Source organism: Adiantum capillus-veneris, chromosome 25 (genome assembly GCF_014529385.1).
Source record: "Adiantum capillus-veneris isolate H3 chromosome 25, ASM1452938v2, whole genome shotgun sequence".
Taxonomy (NCBI): Eukaryota; Viridiplantae; Streptophyta; class Polypodiopsida; order Polypodiales; family Pteridaceae; genus Adiantum; species Adiantum capillus-veneris.
In genome coordinates this window covers 95,294,581-95,320,741 of record NC_140955.1, presented here as the reverse complement: position 1 = coordinate 95,320,741, position 26,161 = coordinate 95,294,581, and the positions used below count along the sequence as shown (strand labels likewise).

Sequence of the window (26,161 nt, the reverse complement as noted above, 5' to 3'; positions counted from 1 at the left end):
CTACCTACAATCACATAGGCAGTTGGCTAGTGGTGACGTTCTCTGTCCAACTGTGCAGTGATTTAGAATGGTTTGAGGTGTTGGGCCCTATTGTGTATCATTGCAGTACTTAGTATGTACTCTATTCAGTTAGGATGTAAATCACATTCACTTGGATGGATGGTGCTCCTTTTATAAGCTTTAAGTGTTGAGGTGAAACTAACACTGTAAAGCATGATATATATATTTTATCGAAAACTTCATGGTTCGGCTCATAACCTGGCTTTTTAAGAGGGTTCCTTGTTACTTGGTTTGCTAAAAAAAGAAATATGATTAGTGATAGTGGGATGATTCAGAATCCATTTTACCATAATGGACGTCTGACTTGAAAAACAATTTTAATATGAGCTTGTTACTCTATGAGAACCTTAAGTGGAATTTTTGGAGAAAAAATTCTTATATAAACTTCATTTGATAGGGTTTTTTTTAGGAATTGATAAAATTGATGAATTTCTTAAAAAAAGGGGGGTTGGATTCAGACACTTGGATTAGAAGGGGTGATGGCCTTCTAATCAAAATGATATTTTTTTTACTTTAAACTCTAGGATTTTCTAGAAAAAAGAAAAGTGATAACATCTTCACTTAAAATCTATGGACTAACCTTGTAATGGTTAAAAAAAAGTTTGTAAGATGGACATGGATAATAATTGGCAGTCCATTGATACCTATAAAACACATCCAAGGCTAAATGAATTGTTGTTTTGTTTGGATGGATGCAGGTAAGGACTCTATCCTATCTTTGAAAGGTTTTTTTGTTTTTTGGCAAGTTGTCCATCACAGATTACACATTCACTTACTGCAAGGGAAGTTCTCCTGCTATTTGTATACTGGAATGAGGCTTCATTCTTACAAACATTAAAATACAAAGATAATTCTAAGGCTGAGTTGTTTTTGTACTTATCAGTTCCTTTGTTCTAAATCCATCTGTCTTTTGAATGTAAAAAGTTCAATTATGTGTTATTATTTATGATAAAAACAGCTACACACACATCCTAAACAAAAGGTTTTTTCATTCTATGAGAAAATGGGGATGCTTCTATGATGCACCCACAGTCTATAATCCCTTGACTGGTGGTAGGTGGTCCTTCACTAGACTATGTTTCTGGTCTCCTGCTCACGGCTATTATAGTCTTTGACTTTGCCGGTTTAAGGTTTGCAGGCCCAATCTACAGTAATTGATCTTATTTTTTATACAATTTCCTTTCAAGACCAGAAACTTTTAGAATGACAGCCCGCATGAGTGTTAAACACAGCCCTGAGCATCATACAAAGATTCTTGAACAAAGTAAGTTGTACCTTAAAGACCATAGACCAAAAAATTACTTGTCAGTTAGAACCCGACCTCTCCTTGCTAGGAAGGCCAAAGATTGTATTACCTACTACAAAAAGTAGTCATAACCTTACTAAACTTTTTTGGATATACTGCAGACCCTTGCTCTTTCACAAGGATTGGAATTGACCTCTGAGCCCCTCTCTGGAGCCACATCTCTTGTCCTCATATGTATTAACAGCTTGAATGCCTCTCAATTAATATATGATTCGGCTCTTACATCAGACAAGAAAATGTATATTGTACCCATGTTATCCTTTAATGATTGGGTCAAAGTTCTCGCTACCTTAGACAAAGACTCCAAGGAAGGGGTAAATTTGATTTCTCAGTACATAGCCCAACTTCCCTTACTTCCTATACAATACCAACATGAGCTTGCTCTATTTTCTTCATCTGGGGTTGATCTATCTAACTTTTTAAGGAAGTTATGTGGCCTCATTCCTTCTTTTATTAGTACCTCGGCTATCCCTGTTATCCCACAAACTGGTGGTATCTTTTGTAGGGATAGTGCAGCTCTAGAAGCCATCAAAGCATTTCAGAGTATTCTTTGTTCCCTCAATGACTCCAACCTTTTGGAAATAATGCTAAAAGTTTTTACAGTTTTTCCTTTCTTACCTGTTAGACAGATTGAAATTGAGTCTTTTGGGGTGGACCATCAGCTTTGGGTCTTACCCAACAAAGCTTTCTTAGCACCTATTTTAAGTGAAACCTGGGTTTACCTTGCCAACCTCACAGCCTCCACTGTCGAGGACTCCAGACTCAAGATCTTAAAAGGTGGACAATTCCTTGACAGAGAACTCATCAAAGCCCCCTTTAACCTCAATCTCATTGACCACTCTAAATGCCCCTCCAATACTGGCCTCTACATCCGTACAAAAGGGAACATGGAGTTTTCTTAAAGCAACCCAAACTTCTACACAAAATCCATTTGGAATGTATTTTGGCCTTATGTTAAATGTGCCTGCAGATTTCTAGACCCTAAAGCCTCTTGTGAATCTAGCATCATGTGGTTTGATCATGCCATTTGGTTTATTCTCAACCATCTAGACCTACTCTTCATTGAAAAGCCCGTGGATTTCCACCTCTCCCTTATTTGCTCCTGGTTGGGTGGCCAAGCTAAACAGATCGTAATTGCTCAGATTGCCTTTAACATCTTTCGTGGGCTAATGCTGGATATCTTGAAAGAACTAAAATATGATGAACCTAGAATCTACCTAACTACTTATGCCAACTACAAAGGTGTAAAGATCATCACTAGCTTACTCAAGCCTTGTATTGATGAAGACATTCCCCTGCTCTTAAGAGGCCCAATTCTCTTGCTACTCCCAACTCTTTCACCTCCTTCTTAACTCCTAACTCTTCTCTAACCGGGGTAAATCTTGTAGCTACACTAGGGGAAGAGGCAGAAACTCCTCCATCAGGAAATTTCTTGATATGTAATCCTTGGTATTTTGATTGGCCAATTATATCTTTGACATTGATGAATTAGCTAGCAGCTTTCTTTTGGTGACTCAAACGTGTGGCTAGGATCTTGCTTTTAGAGGAGATTAGAGGAGAGTCTATTGAACAAGAAAAGTAGAGTCTCTCTCTCTCTCTCTAGAGGTAGAAAAAAAATTCATGGAGAGGAATCGTGAGAGAAGCAAGTCACATGGCAATCATAGTAAGATTAGAGAAGAAGGACATTGTGTCGTGCTGCAAGGGACTTGTTGTGCGTTGCGTGTGAGCCACTAAGGTTGCAAACACACAACTCGTGTAAGGGAAGCTCAGGAATTCAACGTCTCTCACCTCTCTCTTTTTGTCATTACAGGAATTTGGTGCCATAGTGAAGAGGGAGCCCGCCGACGCCGCTTCGCTGCTGTCGACGCCGTCGCAATGCTCAATCGCGCATACATGTGTGCACACACACACACACACACACACACACACACACACCCCCCGTGAGCACACAATGGAGAAGGAGATGGAGATAAGTCAAGAGCACTCTCTTTAGCATGCACCTCTCAGAATAAGGGATTTAGGTCATAATGACCCTTTTACATGGGTTTGGCCCATTCACACATAGGCGCCATACTGGTCGGTCAAAGTAAAAATTAATGTCAATTGAGATATGTGGTGCGTCTCTCATTGGAAATCACCCAATCACCTATAGGACCAATAAGCCGCTCGGTCCCTGACTCAAAACAATGTGATATCCGTGGATGTTAACTGGGCCGATGTCCAGCCTCATATTTTCCCGGTGCTGACTCCACTGCATGTCCCGTAAAAACATCATCACACGGGTCTCCTTCATCAGTTAGCATGCCCCCCTTCTTGATGTAGATTTTGTCCTTCGAAAGCTAGTGAGGTGAAGCTCGTTTATCAAGGTGGTAGAGCATCTGGGATAGATTGTCTGCACAACAAATTCACCGTGAGAGAGAGGAACTATATGGCAATAAAGCATGTGGGAAATATAAAGTACATGAGGATGAGTAATTGCAAAGAATTATGAAATGCTGCACTGCCATTAAGGACAAATAAATTGTACTTTGATGAAATTAATCAATCAAGAGTTTTGGGCTTATGGATGAATCTATCAATTAGGTAGGTATGGATAAGGTTAAAACAACTACTCTAGTAGTAGCTAAGTTTGGAAGATTATCTAAATGCAAGAGGCCCCAAGTGTGCCTTTCATCTTTGATTAGCCAACTAACTCTCACAACTCCAAACAAGAGCTTGAATTTTTCACTTTAAGCTTAATGGAAGTTCTTTTTCATGTCCTTTTTTTCTTTTTCTTTTTTTTAAAATTCAAAATTATTTACTGTCTGTGCTTATTTTGTAAGTCTAGGGTTTTTTGCTTTTCAAAGAAAAGCGTCCACTTTGGGAACCTCGAGGGCTCTATTACCATAGACAATGCATGTGAGTGAAGTACCAAACCAAGCCGAGATTTCTCTTCTAGCTTGAGATTTTACCTTTGTGGTACTTTTTCTTTTTGCTTCCATTTCCTTTGTATTCTCACTAGTGCCTTTCGTTGTTGAAGTGAGCGAGCTTCTCTATGCATAAAACACTCCTAAGGTCTCAAACACCCATATAATTTTACCAACTAGGACTAGTGGTCAAGTAAATGAGTTAACCTAAAGTCACGGCCTCCTAACCTCAAGGCTCATCGATAGGAATAAACTCTAGTTCATCAACCTAAGCAAAGAAAAATTTATATAGCTATAATGGCATATAACAAAACATAACTAAATGCACTTAATCAAACCATGGAAGACCACAATCAACAAGTATAAATATCCACCAACATGAATCATGGAAAGTAGTACACCTGGAGGTATGGAGGAGGTATGGAGTTGCTCATTTCGTCGAAGCAGATGTCCTCAGCCATGTCGTGGAGATCCATATATGTTCTACACAACAATATCAAGCAAAAAGGCACTATATCTTGAGGAGGCATGTTAGTGTGAGAAGAAAAAAACTCTTGGAAAAGACCAAAACTCATGAAAAACAAGCTGAAACAAAATATAGACCCCTAACCTACCTATCTGTTATTACTTATGGAATCAAGGGAAGAGGATAGTATATAGACCGGGTGGCATCCCTAAGGCTAGTCTTCTATCCTCATTGTCTAGATAAACAAAATCATTGTCAATGAGACCATAGTCTTCCTTAGATTCTTCATCATCATCGTGTGCACATGTTAATCAAGAACCTTGCCATGCGCGGATACTCATCTTGTGCAAAATAATAAGCATGTGTCACTGGAGAAACATTCATTATTGGGTATGGGTCACTAGTAGTCCATAGACATATTAGCCATTCTAAGTCCCCAAAATTTTTCTCACACGCGAGTCGTTCTACCAAATCCCATTCACAAGAAAGTACAGGGTAGTATATGTGAAACACTTGAGAAAAATTAAAAGGGTACCTTTCATAAAAAATAGAAGCGCATGCCTCTGGTGAACTAGTGTTGGAGGAGCGACTCACACACCCATAAAGTGCATGCAAACACTACCTAGATCAATATAATGTCAATCGAGGACACAGATAACACGATAGGCACACGGAGGAGATCTCTTTAGCTTGTCAAGCTGAGACCATCATACACATACAACACTCTGGAAGGCCAACTAAACCACAATCAAGAACCTCACTTCTCTCAACTACACCACCTAGCCGCATACACACATACGGAAGGTAACTCACCTAATCATGCCAGATTCATATGAAACTTAAGGAACACCATCCCCTCACTAGGATACACTTGTACCTACGCTTCTACACTCAAAACCCTCACTCTAAACCCGTCTGCGGAAAACGCGTAGGATGACAGAGCAGAATTTTGAAAGTGCCCGAAACTGAAATTTATGAGTACTTATGCGTAGCTTATGTCGCCACGATTCTATAAACTACTAGCACGCAGAAAACAGACATCGTTTGATACACTTACTACCACAAATAGCTCGTAGATGCGTCAGCATGTGCGCTTCGTCTCACGTGGAATTCTTGGCGTTGTCGCGTAGCTCTCCTTGAGCCTATAGCAATGGTGCAGTCGGATCTCCAATGTGTTGAGCGAGCCAGGCGTAGCGATAGGATAAAGCTCACACTCACTCTCTTTCTCTCTCACACACAGTAGACGGCAGCGCTAAAGTTATGATTATGATAAAAGCCCCCTTTACAAAATGACCTAAGTACCTTATATACTAAGGCTACCTTAGGTTTAACCAAAAATGGGGTCGAAAGGGTCAAATGGCTTTGTATTTACAATCTGGAAGTGCCATTGCACCCCGGCTTCTGAAACTAGAATAACTACTCATTACAAATGACGTTTATAGCCATAATCCGCAGCATTTCATAACTCGCAAAAGATAAGACTTTGGTTATGTTGTGTTGTTGACCTAGCGGTCAACAACTAGCCATCTTTGTGAACACATATATATGTGGTTAGGTCTCTAAAACATGAGGGTTGTTTCTTGTGTTGCTTGATGTGATATGGTGCATTTGTACTATGTGTGGGTTCGATAGGGTGCACTCTTGTTGCTAGTGGCTCTTGCTCATTTACTGTTTTTGTTTTGTTTTTTGTGATATGGTGCATTCATACTATGTGTGGGTCCGATAGGGTGCACTCTTGTTGCTAGTCGCTCTTGCTCATTTACTGTTTTTGTTTTGTTTTTTTTGCCTTTTGTTAGTATAAGTATAAGGCTATGTATATACGTTCCCTCAATTTTAAGAGTTGATAGGTGAGGAGGAAGATTAAGAGGGAAGCGAGCGAATGATGGTCATAGTAAACACTCTCTCCTTCCTTGGGTAGATCATACTTTTTGGAAGGTTGTCGTCAGCTTCTAAAACCAATCATTCCAAGCTGTAATGGGTAAAGTATTTGACCAATAGTTTTCCACCACCCTATGAACTTCATCAAGTTGCAAGGGTGGTAAGGTTCTCTCCCATGATCTTACTTACAACATTGTTGTAGGTGGTGAACTTACAATGGGAGGTGCAAATTCTTTCTTGTTTGTATGGATATTTCTAATGGTAGGTGGAGGTTGTATTGAAGCTTGTATTTTTGTAGATGAACTACATGAAGAGCTAGAAGGTTCATTTGACTTTCCTATTCTTGAGCTAGGTGACAGGAGAGAACACAAGGTACATTTAGGTACCCAGATTTGATCATTTCCATCATAGTAGCCTTGGGCTTCTAATAGTCTCTTAGGAATCCAACGTAACATTTTCTTACATTTCTTGGGGCGTCTCTCACGAGGCTTCTATTTTGAATCAAATTGAGCATCGAAAGTGGTTGTCAAGGAAGCTTTAGGGACCCATTTGTATGTTGCCCTTGACAAATCACGCTGAGTCTTGGGTGCCTCATTCTTTATTTCAATCATGGAAGTTGAAGCTCTAAAGGGTTGTGCCATAGGAATAGATGTTTCAACCTCTTGAATATGCAATGTTCCATTTTGTGTTCCCTCAGGAGGCAATAACTTAGAGACTATTGCTTGAGTGGAAGGACTGAGAGTTTGTGTTTGTGTCGTGATACTCCCCGTTCTCCAATCGATAGTACACTTGGTTGCAGAAATCACTTACATCCTAGGTTTATGCTGCCCTCCATAGCACCCGCAAGCATGACCAAAAAGCTTTGAGCCACTGTCCCGTGTCATAAATGACAGGAGCGTGCAAGATTCCAAAGACAATAGGTTTCTTCTTGTTAATACCCTTGACTTGGATGGTACTTTCGGATAAAGATGGCTTTCCTAATTGACACCACACTCCATAGGATAACAGATTATGTTTAGCTCCCGTGTCCAATAAAGTGTTATATAGCACTTTTCCATAGGTGCTATTTAACTCGATGGGGTATCGTAGAGGTGGGTCAAAATCTTCCCCTCTGATTCAACTTGAAATGCATGTGGAACTCCCAATCTGGCCTCTTGTTGGCGCCTAATACATTGCTTGAGCTTGTATCTTTTTCAATTCTGCTTGTGCCTCGGCTGCCTTTTTCTGATGAATGGCATGTAGCTTCTCTTGGCCTAAAAGATCATGGTATCTTTTAAATTTACTCCCATTGAGGAATCCAATGGTTTCCACTCCATCAAGTGTTTCCACGCGAATGGTACCTTGTGGGGTGATTTCGTATACTCTATATGGTCATTTTTATGCATATTTCAGCTTTTTCTTCTCGTTAGCACTCCATACATAAGAACTTTATCCCCAACCTTGATATCCTTGTTCTTTAAATGACGATCAAACCATTTCTTTCACCTATCCTTCTCCACAAGTGCATTTTGCACATCCAATTGCCTCTCTTCATCTAATCGCTCAATGATATATAAACGATCAACCAAAGGGTTACCATGCCAACCTTCATGTGAAGCTACTCAAAGCTAGGAATAACAAACTCCCAGGGCCTAACTTCTTCTTGGCCATATACCATTTTGAATGGTGTACAATTAATAGCCACTTTATATGCAGTACGATAAGCCCATAGAGTTGATGTTAGCTTCAAATCCCAATCTGTGCAATGAGCCTCTATCATCTTGGTCACGATAGAAATTAAAGTCTTATTAGTGCTCTCAGCTTGGACATTTTCTTGTGGATAATAAGGTGTCAACTTATGGTGGGATATCATGAAGCTTGTTGTGAGTTCCTTTATCATTTCATTTATAAAATGAGTGCCATTATCGTTCACAATTTCAAAGGGACAACCAAATCGTGTAATAATATCTAGGTTTGAGTTATCTCCTTGTCTTCCATTATCTGGGGGTTGAAGTTTGTGAATATTGTGTGTTTGGTAAGCATGCTAGCTCAAATATTTTCAGGGTGTTAATATGAAAGATCTTAAGAGAATAAACCTACTATTGTGTGTTTGGTAAGCATGCTACTTCAACTATTTTCAGGGTGTTAATTATGAAAGATCTTAAGAGAATAAACATATGCCGTTTGGATGTGTGTGGGCCAATGCCTACCAAATCACTAGGTAGCGTTACTTATAAGAATCAATCATATATAAAGCTTAAGTGCTTAAGGATATTTAATGGTGGCAAATATGGAATTTATACAATACAAATGGAGTTAAGAGAGAGCTTATGACTCCTCATACACCTGCCCATAATGGAGTTGCAAAGAGGATAAATCACATGATTCAAGAGAAAATTTGCAGTATGCTATGAGTCATGCTAAGTTGTCATATGGTTTTAGACTAAATGAAAATTATAGCTCATATGATTAATAAGATCACCAATGAATGTACTAGCTAGTGGTGTTCAAGAGGAGTTTTGGGCAGGTATTAAGAATTTTGTACACTCATCTCAAATTTTTTGGTTGTGAAGCCTTTGTGGATGTGCCATAAGTGTGTTTTCCTTGGCTATGGAGAAGATTGTGAGATGGAACATGTTTTGTGGGATCTAATGTCTTATAGATAATTTGTAGTAGTGATGTCATGTTCAATGCGAAATAGAATAGCAAGATAAAGATGTTATCTTACTTGTTCATGAGCAAAGACAACATGCTATACATGCATCACAATGGAAGAGAGTGTGCAAAGTGATGCTCCTAGTTGCTCTAGCCATGTACAAAGTCGTGGTCGTTCATCAAGAACTTCAGAAATTGTGGGATAACTAGTTTCTCATGCATTATGTTGCATTGAGGAGGTGAACTCAAGTTTCTAGGTTGCTTAAACAATTGTGCCAGGCCTATAAGAAATTTTGTTGACAAATTGTGGAGAGCCCTCCTGCTATACTGAGGCTATGTTACAAAATGACAAGCTTAAGTGGGAGAGTGTGATGACATTCAAGATGGATGCTTTGTAAAAGAATCAAACTTAAAAATTTAGTGCCAAAAGGGAAGAATGTTTTTTTAATGTACATGGGTTTACAAGTTGAAGATCACACCCAATGATGCAAAGCTTAGTACAAGACAAGATTGGTTGCAAAGGGTTCAAGAAAAGCCATTGTATAGATTTTGACAAGGCATTTTTGGAATTTGTTAAAATGAATACTTTTGCTCTAATTTCTAAAGAGGACATGGAGTTGGTCCAAATGCATATTAAGATAGGGTTCTTACATGGTAGTCTTTGTGAAGACCACCATGTGAAGACATTTACATGCATCAACTAGAAGGTTTTGTAGAGAAGTTGTTCTGTCAACATAAGAGAAGCCTAAATGGTTTGAAGTAGGCACTGAGGTAATGCATAGGGAAGAGCACATTATTATGCGTTGAAGTGTTTCAATATGGGGGGGTGGGGTTGGGGAGATCCGATTTCAAGTGCCTTGCCTCCATATTTTGAAGTGTTTCAATATGGACGCAGGAAGCTAATTTCAATTGGATTGCCTCCATATTTTGAAGTGTTTCAATATGGACGCAGGAAGCTAATTTCAATTGGATTGCCTCCATATTTTGAACCTTAGCCAAGAAGATTTCCCATGAAAAAAGGGTTGAGATGGCCAAGATCCTTCCACTACAAGTTCTTTGATGTACACCATGATCTAGACTCATGCAGAGTGGTGCACCTAAACTAGTCACCATTGAGTTATGCTTTTGTGATAACAAGTATGAATATCCTAAAAGCTTTGGTGCTCCAAGTAAGCTTGACTACCTATATATGTCCTCCATCAACATGAGAAGGAATTAGGGAGGCACTTAGAGTCGTATTCCACTAAGGGTTTCCACTAGCTACAAGGGTTGGACCTCTCTCTAAACGAATAGCCTTGCAACTATTGATGCAAAGGTGCCAGAGCATGCACTCACTCCAAACACTATCAAACAACACCTCACTTGTCCAATGAGTTCATGTAGGAAAGTGACTGGCTACAAAAGGTACCATAGTTATTTGAGAATCAATTTGATTCTTTGTCCTCACAAGCAATCTCCACTTACCAACAAAACTGTGTGTAGGTTGTACGTTTCATATCATTATTATTGAAGCCCCCTAAGTGGAACAAGGTTGCCCATAGAGTCTAGCTAGTAAAATCCAAAATCAGAGGGATTGTGTGGTGTAAAGAGTGGATGGGAGTGTTAGGTTTTCTTTGAGAAGATGGCAAAGCTAAGACAGCTAGAAGATTTGTACGTAGAAGTATTCGATCTCCACATGCTCAATGTTTGTGAGTTTTACGTGTTGATGGGTTTGAAAATTTCACATAGTACCCAACTAAAGACCCTCTTCCAAATCTTTAAAAAACCTAATGGGAAACATTAATTATGTGCTTTGGCTATACTAAACAAATTTACATTAAATTTCTAGTAGGTTTTAATTTCTCACCTTTGAATATTGCTTTAGATATATACCTTAAAATTTGACAGCTAGCTGTATTAAGCTAATAGTAGGGCTTTCCCCGCACTTCTTATACAAGCATCGACTCTCGATCGTATAGGCACACCTTTCTCTATCGATATCTTGCTCTGGGGGTCCACCTCCAAGAAATTATCCATACAATGTGTAGTCAAAGAGTCAAATTCACCCTTCAGTTACATGCTATGGAGTGTATAAAATAACTCCTTTTTAAAACAAAACTTAGGGTTTTTTTTGCAAATTGCAATGAAACATTCCTTTTCTAAATGTAGTCCTATATAAGCTTCTAAAAATTGTCACATAAAATGCTCCTTCTTTTGAACTCAGGTGACCCCGAGCAATCTTATGACAGCTTCACTTAAACCACCGATTGACTGTGTTGTGTCTACCTTGGAGCGTTTGACAATGTTGTGTCTACCTTGCTTGTTTTGGGATGACTCTAAAAAACCCAAACAACATGTGAAATATCAGAAAATGTTGTGAAGGAGTGCTAGCTCAGTTGGTAGAGCAAGAGCCCCTTGTGTCTAAAGTCTTGGGTTCAAACCCCCTTGACAACTCGTGTGACATGTAGCCCTTAGGGGTTGTTCCCCTAGTCCATATGATGGGTTGGGCAACTTTATCTAGCCAGGAAGACTCACTTGCTGCCTCCACTATGAGGGTTGGTTGTAATTTCAAAGTTGTAGGTAAGGCCTCATTCAGACTGCGCAATGCATCTTCAACCCTTCCACCCGGACACCCGGAAGCAAAGCCAACTTTTCGAGTGTTGCTTTGTTCACAAACAGAAGCGAAAAAGAAAGCAGTTGCAAGGCGATGTGGCTTTTGATTGGCTGGAGCAGTGCACACAAGTTACGGGTGGGTGGGCAACCGGAACATGGAGTAGCCCCCTTGGGCATGAGTCAACATTCTAGCTCAGCAGGGCTAGCCAAGTAGAGTGTGCAGTATGAACGGCCTCCACTGAGGCGTGCATTTTCATTGGTCCACCTATGAGAAAAGTCTCTTGCACACGACGATATGAGCCCAGCCTAATTCTAAAAATAAAATAAAAAAATGTGGGCCATGTGTAGATTTGGCACACACTTCTTTTTTAATGAAAGTGAAAAGATTAAATTAATTTGAAAAGAACATACAAGGGGTGGGTCAGCCCCAAATTTGGCATAGAGTTTGAAGTGAGAGTCAAGTGGGAATGGTAGCCAATAGAAAGGATATGTACACTTGGCTCGCTGAGATGGGCTGAAAGGGCCATCTCCTTCAGATAAGGGCTCCATCAACCTTCACTCGTTGTTTGTCTGTCTCCTTCTCTCGCTTCGGCTAAGGTTCTCATGTAGTGTAACTGTGAGCCGCGCACACTCTCTCGCACACACAGCATACTCTCTCTAGCCCACTAGATATTTTGCTTCTTCTGCTTATACGTTTCTTCTGGTGGGCGTGGTAAGGGTTAGAGCTAATTGCCTCGCGTTTCTGTGTTCCCATCCGCGATCCATCTCTTCTGCAAGGTTTACATTTTGGGTATAAATTTGAAGTTTTGGTTTCCCGCCCAGACCGATCGCCTCGCCCACTTGCCAATTTGATCTTTGAGTGGCTTCTGTGTGTGCAGAGAAATGGCGTCCTTGACAGAGAAGGCGACCCACATGAGCAAACCCATGATGGGCTCCGGGCAACTAGCCTCTCGGCACTTGGTGAAGAGGACCATGGCTAGCTCACTCGGAACAGGCTTACGCAGAGGTATGGGTCTTCCCAAGCTGGACATGACCTCACCTAGCAATGGCGCGGCGGCTCTCAGGTCGCATTCCTTTGGAAAGTCTATCATGTCAGCGGACAGCCCTTTTGCTCCTTCCCCCAAGTCAAGGGTTCCCCTTTCCCCTGTCTGTATGGCTGCAGCAGCAGATGCTGGCGGTAGCGACGCCTCTCCGAGGTAGGCTCATCCACAATAGTTTATTTTTATGCTAACTCTCATTTACCCTTGCACACAATATGCAAACATGGAATTGTTTAAACATTGAGGCATGTACTCACCAGCTCACTTGATGTGCTACATCTGAATTTTTGGAGATTTGGCATGTTTGTTGATGTTAAAGGAGATGAGACTTTATTTCTGGTGAATGACAGCAGCGTGTCTACCTCATCTGAAGGATTCCTTGCGAAGTATCCTGCATTGGTGACTGGATTCTTCTTCTTCATGTGGTATGGATATTGACCATCCACCTTTTTTTTTGTGTGTGTGTGTGTGTGTGTCAATGTGCGGTGTCTGTCTGATGTGTGTGTGTGTGTGTGTGTGTGTTGAGAGACAAGGCTGTAGAAACAATGCCGAGAAACCTCAAAGATCCATCCGACGGGCCTTAACTCAGGACCTGCTATTAAGAGAGGCAGAGTATCAAATTTACCACGCTTGAGAATGAGGGCCTTAATTGACATTTGACTGGCAGTTTGGAGTAGTGAGCAGGGATGAGATATAGAAGAGATTATAATTGCTCGTGTTAGGCCATGTGCACTGTGAAGGCATTTCTAAGATAGATGACACGGTCATCGACTTCTTCAGATGCATTATGATTGATGAGCTACGTTGTGTTGATCTTATGGCTTTTGTGTAGCTATGTGCACCAATTGACTAGCCTTCAGGAAGGTTTGTACCTCCACTGCGCCATGCTTATGGTGCTCTTTGCCTCAAGCGCCGAGCGCAACAAAAGATTAACCTCCTTTGTATTTTGTGTGGAGGGGTAGCCCTACCCCAGAATATCTGGCCAAATCAGAGTCTTGTGGAAAGTTTACTGGGATTAGGAAGTGACGTGATGCACCCTCCCAAAGTAGTCTTCTTTTTGAAAAATGCTGCATAGACATTAATGCTTCTGAGCAATATCTGCATTTTGTTGGCAATTGCAGCAGAATGTGTTATCTATGTTTCTTGGCCAGCCGTTGGTACATAGAACATTACCACTGTTTGGGTACTCACAAAGGATTGGGCTGTGATAGCTTATGCTTTCCCGAGAATTATTGTATCTTCGCATGAATGTTCATAAGGGTGAGCACAGGGTTCAGGTGTAGATGAGATTGATAGGGGATCTGTCATATGAACAGTTAATATAAATGCCCTACACCCACTTGTGGGTACTTTTGAGGTGAAAAGCGGATTTAAATAGATATTGATTAGAGGATTATCATTAGCTCATGACTCGTACCTCTCTAGGTGGTTCGAGGCCGAAGTCTGTGTCTTGTTATTTGACATGCTACTTATAGTTCTCGTTATGTACATGCATGCGCACCTGTATGTGCGTAATGTCAGTCCTTTGCAAGAGCCCATCAGATTATTCTTGGTAATTGTATTCATGACCCAACCAAAATGCTCAGGATGCTGGGCATAATGATGTTTTTATGGTTTAGTATGCAATTAATTGGAGGACAAAGAGAGAAGAAAGGAAAGAACGATAGGTTAATTCTAGGTTTAATGTGGTAGGGCTGAACAAATATAAGGAAGGAGCTTCTTCCTATGTAGCTGTTTGGGTTTCAATTGATAGTGATGACTGTCTACCTGTCCTCACAATGTCCTATCCAATCTCGCTATATATATATATATATATATATATATGTATATATATATATGTATATATGTATATATATATATGTATATATGTATATATATATATGTATATATGTATATATATATATGTATATATGTATATATATATATATATATATATATATATATATATATATATATACACACACACACACACACACACACACACACACACACACACACACACACGTATATAGAGAGAGAAATGAAATGAAATGAAATGTTATATTAACGTCTTCAAAAGGCCAAGATGACCTATGAGACCAAACTGATACAAAAGTGGTGAATCTGTTACAATGTCTGGGTACCTTAGTACTAAAGTACTAAGTGTGAAAAGTGTGAAAGTGTGAAAATAAATGTGAAAACTAAATATAAAGTATTAAATAAACTTCTTAGGAGCATTTTGGGTGTCTGGCTAGAATGCTTCTAATCCTTTGTTGTAGTCTCCTCCGGTGAAGTGTGCTTCTGCATCTCGGTCGTGGTCGTCTCGATTTTCTAAGCTCAATCGCCCTATCAATGAGGGTGCCTTTGGTATGAATGTGGGTACTCCTTTGTGCTCGGTGCTGGCCTCTTGCTTCTCCTTCCATTCCTGCTTCTCTCGATCCGAAGAAATCTGTGCTCTGCCTCTGAGGCTGTAGTGCTCTTTGTCTTCTCATTAGATTATCCCTGTGCCGAAGTAGTTCCAGTAGGTACAGGCCTAAGCATCTTTGATCCTGGTATTGCATGACTCTATCTAGAGGTCCAAAGCCTTCTTTAAATAGGCAATGGAAACGCCCACGTATCTCATAGTATACGGTGCAATGGCATATGTAGTGTAATTCCGTCTCCAGCTCCATTCCGCATAACTTGCAAATTCTGCTCTCAGGTGGGATTCCCCTAAATCTGCCAAATTCAATTTCCAGCTGGTCTCAGGATGTACGAATCTGACCAATAGCACATCTCAAACCATGAGACAGGTGGGTATCCATGTAGCTCGGGCGAATCACAAAACCATCTTCAGATAGCTGTAGGAAGTTTTGTTTGTAGTCGGCCATCTTCGTGCCCAATTCTTGTGTAGGGTATAAGATCCTGGCGGATGATTTTATTAATCTCCGTTCGTGTGATTGCCAGTGATGGAGCCTCAAGAGAGTATTGGAAGGGGGGTAATCTTTCCATACTGAACCCGTGTCTCTGAAACCTCGAGGACATTTGCGCATACCAGCATGATGTATCTCCTTTCATTGCTAATTGTCGAGAGGATTCGAGGGCCAATCTAGTATATTGGCAATCATTTGTATCCCACAAACCATGGATAAAGGACACTGATCTGGTAAGAGCTTCAATTTCTATCGGAGGGGTAGCTAGTTCCGCTCGGGTAATCGCGTGTGGTACGGAGGCCTTGGCTCTAATCATTTGGGAAATCATAGATACCAAAGGTCTCTCCATTGAATTCCAATTATCCTGATCCAGAGATGGTCCCCAAATCTGGACCCCATAAAGCATAGCCGAAGCCACCACAGTATCAAAGAGCCAAAGTTTTGTTCGTGGTTCCTGAAACTGCACTTGTGAACACATCCTCTCCAACCCTCCCAAGGCCGCAGAGGCTGAGGGACAATCTAGCATCTGCTGCTTTCTTAAGAGTAAACTTCGGTCCTGTAAATATCACACAAAGGTATGTGTATGCATCTGTGTACTCTACTGTATCCTGGCCATATGCAAATGTAGGTGCCGATCTCCTAACCCACTGCGGTGTGGTGTTAAACCCCATAACTTTGGTTTTACCCAAATTTACCGACAGTCCGCTGTCCTCCGCAAATTTATGTAATGCATCTAACAGCCTCTGCATTCCATGTGGTGATTCTGCTATCAATACAGTATCATCTGCATACAACAACAAAGGGATCCATGACCCTGCAAGTTGAGCACCTCTGTCACCCTCTCTATCAATGTAATTTGATACCTCATCTATATACATTCCAAATAAAGTAGGAGACAGTGGGCATCCCTGCTTTACTCCAACGGTGGAATGAACAATGTCGGAATCCCCTTTTGGAGTACGTACATAACCACTTACTGACCCGTATAAGGCCATGATCCCCCAGATAATCTCTTTGGGGACCCCTGACTCTTGCATCCTGCGCATCAATCTGGCCCTTGGTATTGTATCAAAAGCTTTCCGAAAATCCACAAAGCAACAATACATCCTTTTCCCGCTGGCTCTTCCTTCCTCAATAATGGCTCTGAGCGTAAGAATATGATCTAAAGTGGAATAACCCCTCCTGAATCCAGCTTGTCCTGTTGCCCTTATGCCTTCATTCTCTGCCCATCTACTCAATTTTTGTTCCAGAATGGATGCATACAGTCGGGTCAGTGTGTGACCCACCATAAATTACGGTAGTTTCCGGGTATCATAGGATCCCCTGACTTGAAAATAGGGACGATAGTAGATAATTTCCAAGATTCAGGTAATCCTTCACACATGACCCGATTAAACAGACGAGCAAGGACTTGTGAAAGTAGATCCCTTGCATGGATCAGATGTTCTGCTACTAAACCCTCATGATCATGTGCTCTTCTTGTCTTCATCTTGTCAATGGCTTTTTTCACCATTTCCGTAGTAAAGAAAGTACTAGTAGCCGGGCATGGCTCTAGCGGATCTGGTAATGGAGGCTGTCTAGATACCATATATAATGATGTTACATATTGACCCCAAATCTCAGGAGAAGTAATTGTTGGAGGCGATGAGTGCTCGTGAAATAAACACCAGGCCTCATGTGAGTCCTGACTCAAGAAGAGCTGATATAAATCCTTCTCCAGTTTGGCTAAAAATGCCCTTTTCTTGCGACGTACTATACGCGAAGAGCAATCCGAGACTGCTTATATGTGATGATCCCAAGTGTAAGCTCTTTCTGGACCTGGGTTCTCGTCTCTCTGCATTCCTCGTCGTACCAACTGTTTTGAGGCATGTTCCCAGATCCTCTCTTTTGATCAGGCTGAGTATGTGGGTATGCCTCTTGTGCTGCTCCATGTAGTATCTCTGTTAGCTGAGAAGTAATCTCCTCTACAGTATATACTGGCTCGGTTGCCCACATCCTATTATAGATCTTTTCCACATAGACTGAATCAGTCTCTGGCGAGAGAGAGAGAGAGAGAGAGAGAGAGAGAGAGAGAGAGAGAGAGAGAGATTCTCACAGGTACTTCCTCAATGTGATCTTCAACATTTTGAACAAGAAGATTTACAACTACTTCCCCTATCCTTAGTGAGTACCTGTTTGTTGTTATGAAAAGCCTAATTTACCCATTTTTCTCGTAGTTGTTCCCCTCATTGAATAAAAGCTATGTTGAATTTGCAGCTTTGTTTCGGTTATTCATTTGCTTGTAGGCGTGGTGTACTGTTGTGTGTGCTGGACCATTGGGCTTCCGAAACGTGCGGTATGAGTTTTGGCTTTTCCAATTCAGATGATACTGTAGGGAAGATTCCCATTTTATGAATATGCATATTGTTTGTGGCTCTCCCTCTTGACATTGTTTTTCACGCTTAGCATAATATACAAGATGATATGAGGCTCTCTTTGACATCAATGCAAGAAAGCTTTAAAAATCTTCAATTTTACTCTAATGATGTCCAACTGTTTATATATGACTGTATGATGTATGTATGTATATATATATTATATATATATTCATATTCTTATGTACGCATGTATGTAGGTACGTACGAATGTATATGTATGCAGGTTCTTGCTAAGACATTGCCATTTTAGTGATATTGTGATCTCTATAAGCTTATTCATAATCTGTTTGATGTATTTTGAGCAGCCCATTGACAAGCAGCTGCTCTCTCTCCTTACACCGGTTGCTTTTTGCCATGCATTGGGCCATGTGATGAGTAATGTCTCCTTTGCGGCTGTAGCTGTTTCTTTCACTCACACAGTGAAAGGCATGTTTTTCTCCCTCATCTTGTCCATTGATTTTCTATCTGGCGACTCAAATTTGTACTGATTTAGAATAAATAAATGCAGCATTGGAGCCGTTCTTTAATGCGGCAGCCTCTCAGTTTATTCTTGGACAACAAATCCCCTTGTCACTTTGGCTCTCGCTTGCTCCCGTCGTGCTTGGTAGGAAACTTGTTGGAGTTATGTATATGGTATATATGTATCTATGTACGAATGTATGTATTTATATAAATGTATATACTGTAAATGTATGTATGTATGCATATATGTTAGTATGTATCTGTGTATGTATCATGCCTCGTCAAATGATTGTCTGCCTGTTTAATTTGTTTGTGCACATGCTATTGAACAGGTGTATCTATGGCATCCATGACTGAGCTTTCTTTCAACTGGTTGGGATTCCTGAGTGCAATGACGTCCAATATTGCATTTACATATCGCAGTATCTACTCAAAGAAAGCAATGGTAAATATGTACTTTGTGAACTTCCATGTTTCTAACTATTGTACTTCATATTAGCTCACTAAAGGATTTATTTCTCTATTGCAGACGGGTATGGACAGCACGAATGTGTATGCATACATCTCCATTATTGCGCTCTTCTTTTGTATTCCTGCGGCCGTGGTGGTGAGCTATCAGTTTTTGTCTGGTTTAGTCCACTTGGCTGTTAAAATGTTTCGAAGTGATTGTTTTCATATTCATACTAATTGTCGGTTTGGGCTAACATGGTGAAAAGGAGTAATGGAATGGTTTGATCTTTTGCCTTTGTACCGTACAGATGTATAAAAGCTTCATGTATTCATGTTTACGTGAATGCATCTGTGAGTTGTGCATTTGTATTGACGACGCCTAGTGGCGGGAACAGAAGTGATGAAACAAATCATGTTGTGGCCTTTGACTTTGAGGAATTGTTGGTATTGATGCAGTTGGAAGGCCCTAAACTTTTACAAACCGGGTTCTCAGATGCAATTGCAAAGGTTGGGATGCAGAAGTTCCTGTCTGATCTCTTTTGGGTCGGTATGTTCTACCACCTATACAACCAGGTAATTGATTTCACCCAATCTATTACTAATTAATCATTTCATATACTAATTATGAACACTCAATTCACTATGAAACAATTGAGAGGGACCAGTCAGGACGGAATTGCGGGAAATTTGGGTTACGCGCTTTTGAGCATTGTGATTGGGCCACTCCTATTTGACCTGGGCTAATTAGTGTCTGAGTTGGAAACAATCCTTGCTTGTGGTCTAATGCTTGAATGAAAATTTCCAGCTTGCCACCAATACCCTTGAACGGGTGGCTCCTCTCACTCATGCTGTGGGGAATGTCCTGAAGCGAGTATTTGTTATCGGATTCTCAATTGTCATTTTTGGTACGATGATATATACGCAACTTTTCGTCTAGTTCTTTCTCTCCATTCTTGATGTGTCTAATGCTTTGATTGTACTCTCGTGTTGCTTTCCAGGAAACAAGATCTCCACACAGACTGCCATAGGTACATCGATTGCCATAGCGGGTGTAGCAATCTACTCTTACATTAAGGCACAAATGGAAGAGGCCAAGAAGGTATGATTTGGGCCCTTCTTGTGTGGTGGGCATTGTTTTTTTTGCATGTGATGGGGCTTAATTTGAATGTGCATGTGCAGAAGGCACCTCCTCCCCTACCAGAAGACGCCAAAACCGCATGAATTGCCTTCTGGAGTGCTGCTGAGACATAGCCACTTTTGTTGTACATCATGTATTTGATTCTTTTATCTTTTGGTGTGAAATGCAAATTGTTTGTCTTATACTTTCTTGCCACATTCATGTGCACTTTGTGCTGCATAATTCTCTCTCTCTCTCTCTCTCTCTCTCTCTCCCTCTCTCCCACCCGCTCTAGGGGGGCATATTCACGCGTATGTAAGAAGAGGAAACTGGAATAAGCTTTCTACCACCGTAATATAATTCCCTTTTGCCTAACATGTCTTGGGTTCAAAACTCCTCAATAGATCTTTAAGGTCTCTTGGGATTGTTCCTGCGTCTTTAAAAACTTCTCTCTCTCTCTCTCTCTCTCTCTCTCTCTCACACACACACACACACACACACACACACACAAAAACACACACACAAACACACACAAGTGTGGTAGATTGGTTATGCCATTTCCCTCTTGAATAATAGGTCTTGAGTTCAACTCCTCGTCGGCTAGATCTTTAAGGTCTCTTGGGATAGTTTCCTACGACGTTAAAACTCTCTTCTTCTTCTTCTACAAGGGATAGAAGTAGGCATTGTCTTTCATTGCGAGTTGTGTGTGTGTGTGAGAGAGAGAGAGAGAGAGTCAGAGGCATTGTCTTTCATTGCAAGTGGTGTGTGAGAGAGGGAGACAGAGAGATGAAGAAGTAGAAAAAGAAGAGAATTTTAACTTTGTAGGAAACTATCCCAAGAGACCTTAAAGAACTATCCGATGAGGAGAGTTGAAGTCCTCTTATTCAAGATGGAAATGGCACCATCAATCGAGAGTAGAGAGAGAAATATACATTCAAGGGTAGTCTGTTGTACACGGATTGAAACTCCCTCGACCACACCCTTTCTATCGAAAAGCATGACTACTTTTTTTTGGCTTGGCAAAAAATCCTTTTTTTGCCGCATAAGATCCGATTGTGTGGAAGCTTTGATTACAATTTCATATTTGTGAAGATCTAAATCAATGTCATGGGCTTAATTTAGAAGATAAATGACCAAGTGCAAAAAAATTTGAAGTTTCAAAAAAAAGAAAGAAATTGAAGTTGCAAAAACCATTTGTTTGCGGTCGACATTTGTCGAGGACGAAGAGTTTCTTTCAATCTGTGGTAATTTGATGGTGAAGAACCCCAATGTTAAGAACAAGTTGGAAGAAGGGTTGTAGGTCAGGAAAATATCACCCTACACACAATTCTTCGAACCCCCTGCCCCCCCAAAACAAAGTTGACAAGGTCTTGCAAGATACGAGTCAAGTGCGATTATTGCCAATGGAAGGTGGGTCTACTTTTGGGTCATTTATACATGTTATTCTTTCTTTTCGTTTTCCTCATCAATTGAGCCTAGCCTAATTGTCAGTGATTTGATGTACCATGTTAGCAGCGCCATCAGGAAGGAATGGACGAGACCTTCAGTGATGCTTTTTTTAGCATACAATGCTTTTTTGACAGACATATTCAAATTTAAAAATTTCACAAAAATTTAAGAAAAGTAACTATTTAAAAAAAAATTCATTAAATTAAAAAAAAAAAAAATAACTCCAAAAACATCACAAAACATCAAGAAAATAATAAAAAACCTTTTACTTTTTGTTTTATTCAAAATTTTTTATTTTGTTTGTTTCACTTTGAATATTTTCTATTAAAAAGAAAAAGCAAAAATTCAAAAATGATAAAAAACGATTTTTTTTGTGCATTTCACTCGTTTTTTCTTCTTGCTTCCCATGCGTATCACACAGCCCGTAACATGCTCTTTATGCGCACATATGCACGGTTAGGCACACTTTAGGATAGAAACGTCCAAAAAGTCAAATTTTGTTCGATTATGTTCAATTTCATCAAATTTGCGCTAGATTGCATGCATATACTTTGTTCTTACACGGATTTTGATTTTGGTTCACATTTGATGAGTTAACGAGCTTTAGAGCCATTTTACATGTATTATTTTATTTTGGTTTGATTTTATAATAGATTCCACGCTTGACCACATTTGGTCCCAATTTGCTATAGAGATTTTGTTTGTTACCTTGATTAGACCAGATTATGCTAGTTAAAGCCCATTCACAAGTGAGATTTCGACTTGGCTTAATTTTAGTCGTTGGTCACATGCTTGCTCACGCTTAGGGTTCGATTTGATCTATCAATTGAATTTTGAGCCAGACTTGGGTCTACATATGATTTTTAGAGCTAGTTCACACGCAGTGACCCTAGATTAGCGATTGGCTAGTCTTCGATTGCCAAATTTTTGCACCATAGCTAGTGCACTTGCTTATTGATCTAGATTAATAGATTTTGGCGATCATGGATTTAGAGGCCCTGTCTGATAGGTTATTATGGATTTATGGTTTGATCTAGATTAATAGATTGTGGCGATCATGGATTTAGAGGCCCTGTCTGATAGGTTATTGTGGATTTATGGTGAGATAGATGGATTGCCTATATACACATATGTAGACACCCAACGGAGGTATATCTAGCTTTACCCCCCCACAGATTGTCAGACACCTAATTTTCAGGTGCTTAGAATACGAGAACACTTGACCCTGCCAGGTCACATTCTTGATGGTTTTGGTACATCATACATACCTATGACGGAGGATATTCAAGTGAGTTTCATGCTAGTATTGTATCATTGTACCTGTTTGATGGTGGACCCTTTTATGTCGATGAGCATCGAAAGATGTACATGAGTACTAGAGCCAGATTTGGAGAGTACCCTACCTTCTATACAGTCAGTGCTATCCTCCCATGTTCCTTATGATGATGACCATACCGTTTACACAGCCGACACGACTTAGAAACCCCAGGATTTACACCATCCAGACCAGCTAGGAGACATACATCTGTTGAGAGCATGACAAAGGCGATGGCAGATATGGAGTGCATGAGCTAGAGCCTTAACAATGCACCACTAGAGTTACCATGCACAGAGACAACCACATCACATTCCTTGACTGGCACTAGTACACATGCTAGAGAGGCTATAGATTGCACTACAGACTATGAGCACACTGGCCACTGAGCTTACTAGATCACATGCATTAGATATGATGAAGAGACATTTATCACCACCTAGAGACACCACGCAGGTACCACTTGAGGATAGAGTTTCCACGACGAGCAGAGAGGGCACCATACTGAGCTTGTGCTACATGTCATAGGCTATAGACTATAAAGGAGTCATGCCTTGGTTTATTGACCTTGATAGACATTCCTATACTAGAGGCAACTTCTCACATGACATTGACGCTTCGATACGGTAGGTAGTCAGAGCTCAGAGACATCACCTTTGTTTGACTGAGTTTTTTATTGATGAGCTCAAGGGCACATACAGGTCCTTGTCGATCAGCCCATACGATGTTGTGGACAGAGCACATCCCGATGATTGTTTAGACACCTAGGTACATCCTAGGATAGTCCAGTTACATAGATTGGAGTACACATTGACCTATGTTGATGGTTGTGGACATAGATATCGACGAGAGAAGATCCTAGGATGTTTTGAGCTAGCCTTGAGCATTATGGTATATCTTGTTGGAGATCCTTGCGATAGGATTTATAGGAACACAAATGGTACCCAATATTCCTTGATGATTGGTTTGCCCTATTCTCCACGGCATGGCCAGGATCCTGTAGTAATGACCACATAGAGTCCACAGACACCTGCTAGACAGACTTCCCCTACCAGGTCACCTCCCAAATCTCCATCACACAGACATATTTTAGATGAAGGAGACGAATGGCCAGATCGACGGCAGTATGAGTACATCAGAGAGCACTACCATAGAGCCACCTAGAGTGACTATTCTAGAGGTTTCTACTGTTCTACCTGGGAGGTATAGCCTAGTGAGATTTCTCCTACGCCAGAGACGAGACCTGAGCCACATTTGAGGAGGTTGTTGACGTACATGACCATAGATTTTTGTCACATGAGGTTATAGTTTCGATGAGCGACACAAGCCGTACGACGAGAGATGAGCTACACTTGCTAGCCACTACTCTACAGACAGATAGGACCATGCTAGTCATATGTGGTGAGAGGATGGGATTGTGCATATTTCATGATCTAAGCCGATCAAGTTTGTTTGAGGAACTCAAGCGCTTTGTTCAGGATCCTCCCACACATTAGCTAGTGCGAGTTATGCCTAGCCCACGCATGCCAGGATCCTTTAAAGACAAGTATGATGTGATGTACTTGTCGATGTTTGGGATTGAATTACGGACCATAAAGCCTTTATCTTACGATGAGTCCCTAGATACACATACTCATTTGACATTGGTAGAGTTGTATGGACTTGAGCAGACGCAGACATATATTGATGACTATGGACGTCGATACACATGAGAGTCTATCACATCTGGCGAGTTACCTCTGAGTGTGAGTGCCATTCTCATGTTTGATTGAGACTCTTGAGGGCGAGGCATTGATCATACCATCTATTTGCTGATTGACGGATTGAGATACACATCCAAACCATTGATTGATCGAGCATGATATAGAGCTAGACTACCTACGGTAACTCCAACCCAGATACGTCATATATCACCTCCTAGATCCATGACTGATTGTGATCCTCTATGAGAGATTCCTAGGACTATGCCACCCCCGAATGTAGCTCTGGAGCTTAGCCTACCACGAAGTGAGACTCATAGCTTAGATCGGTATGAGATTGACAACATAGAGCCGATATGTGTTGTTCACCATCTTGATACGTAGCAGAGTGACACATTATTGAGTGATTCACCTATAGAGCAGCCATATCATAAGATGTTTCCATCGAGACATATGTATTTGCAGAGACACGAACATATTCCCCGATCATAGAGCGGATAGATACGACTTTTGAGACATTGGCACATTACAATTTGTGAGCTCATCGAGCTTTTGATCTATGTGTGTGAGTGATTGATGAGAGTGTGCGCCATTGTTTACTTGATTTGTGAGATTAGAGTAGTTAGAGAGTAGGCATTGAGTAGCACTCTCTATTAGCATTGCATTATTTTCTTCTTCTCTCTCTTGATTAGGGTCCTCTTCTTGCACATTCTTTTGACTCCATGCCTCCATGCACTAGCCAGGTTTTGATCCATCGGATTGACATTATGTCGGTAGATTGAGCTATGCTATGACCATCCAACATACTACCTTAATGACCTTATTGTTTAGTGTGGTAGCTTTATTCATTTTAGAGTGTTGTAGCATGGTTAGAGAAAGATGGTAAAAGAAAGTACATATGAGGTTTGCCGGACTTACAATGGTTAGAAAACTTCAATTCTTCATTTGAAAAGATCACATTCACATGTGCACACCTCGCAAGGGGAGGTACAAAGGTATGTGGGTTTAGAGATACCTTTGAAGTGAAAGAGAGAGAGAGAGAGAGAGAGAGAGAGGGAGAGGAGAGGAGAAGAAGAAGAAGAAGTAAAATAAGCAGAATGTTGGGATAACTCTAACATAACTCAAGAGAGAGAAAGAGAGATTATGTCTAATTGCAATTGTGAATAAAAGGAGTATTATTTTAGCCTCTATACGAGTAAATAATATGTAAACATGTTGTTGTCGACACTTGAGAGTTGGAGCCCAAATCAACTTAATCTCATGTTGGTGATCACTTCTTGGATTTGGCATTTTCCTTTGGCCCCCTCCTTCTGGTTGCTATTATAATGAGTACCACTTTAATGAAAGATCATTGAGGTTTTTGACCAAGCGATAGGTTGTATTCTTTTGTTAACCCATATGCCTTCATTTCATGGGAAGGTATCCTTGTGATTGCTACGTCTACCTCAACATGATCCATCCTATGGGTTTGCATTCAT

At 40.6% G+C, this 26,161-nt stretch overlaps 1 protein-coding gene across 3 annotated transcripts; it reads left to right on the top strand.

The window, feature by feature from the left end:
* Nucleotides 1-12,407: 12,407 nt before the first annotated feature.
* Nucleotides 12,408-20,422, top strand: LOC147425323 (triose phosphate/phosphate translocator, chloroplastic-like). 3 transcript variants are annotated; one of them, XM_086499424.1, is made up of 13 exons: nt 12,408-12,619; nt 12,721-13,038; nt 13,233-13,307; nt 17,871-17,936; nt 18,030-18,108; nt 18,496-18,616; nt 18,699-18,794; nt 18,985-19,097; nt 19,182-19,259; nt 19,559-19,675; nt 19,908-20,007; nt 20,101-20,201; nt 20,282-20,422. In XM_086499424.1, the coding sequence occupies exons 2-13, from the start codon at nt 12,725-12,727 to the stop codon at nt 20,321-20,323; spliced, it is 1,302 nt and encodes a 433-aa protein (XP_086355550.1). In that variant the 5' UTR covers nt 12,408-12,619; nt 12,721-12,724; the 3' UTR covers nt 20,324-20,422. The 3 variants fall into 3 exon arrangements, with proteins under 3 accessions (XP_086355550.1, XP_086355549.1, XP_086355551.1); XM_086499423.1 differs by having other exon boundaries at nt 12,408-12,632; XM_086499425.1 differs by having other exon boundaries at nt 12,409-12,632; nt 13,236-13,307.
* Nucleotides 20,423-26,161: the final 5,739 nt, after the last annotated feature.

What these genes read in the sequence shown, in the direction of transcription:
- LOC147425323 (XM_086499424.1), top strand. Translation starts at nt 12,725, where the DNA reads ATGGCGTCCTTGACAGAGAAGGCGACCCACATGAGCAAACCCATGATG. An exon ending in AACTACTTCCCCTATCCTTA is followed by an intron (nt 17,937 to 18,029) that starts GTGAGTACCTGT and finishes TTGAATTTGCAG; the next exon opens with CTTTGTTTCGGTTATTCATT. An exon ending in GTATTCCTGCGGCCGTGGTG is followed by an intron (nt 19,260 to 19,558) that starts GTGAGCTATCAG and finishes GTATTGATGCAG; the next exon opens with TTGGAAGGCCCTAAACTTTT.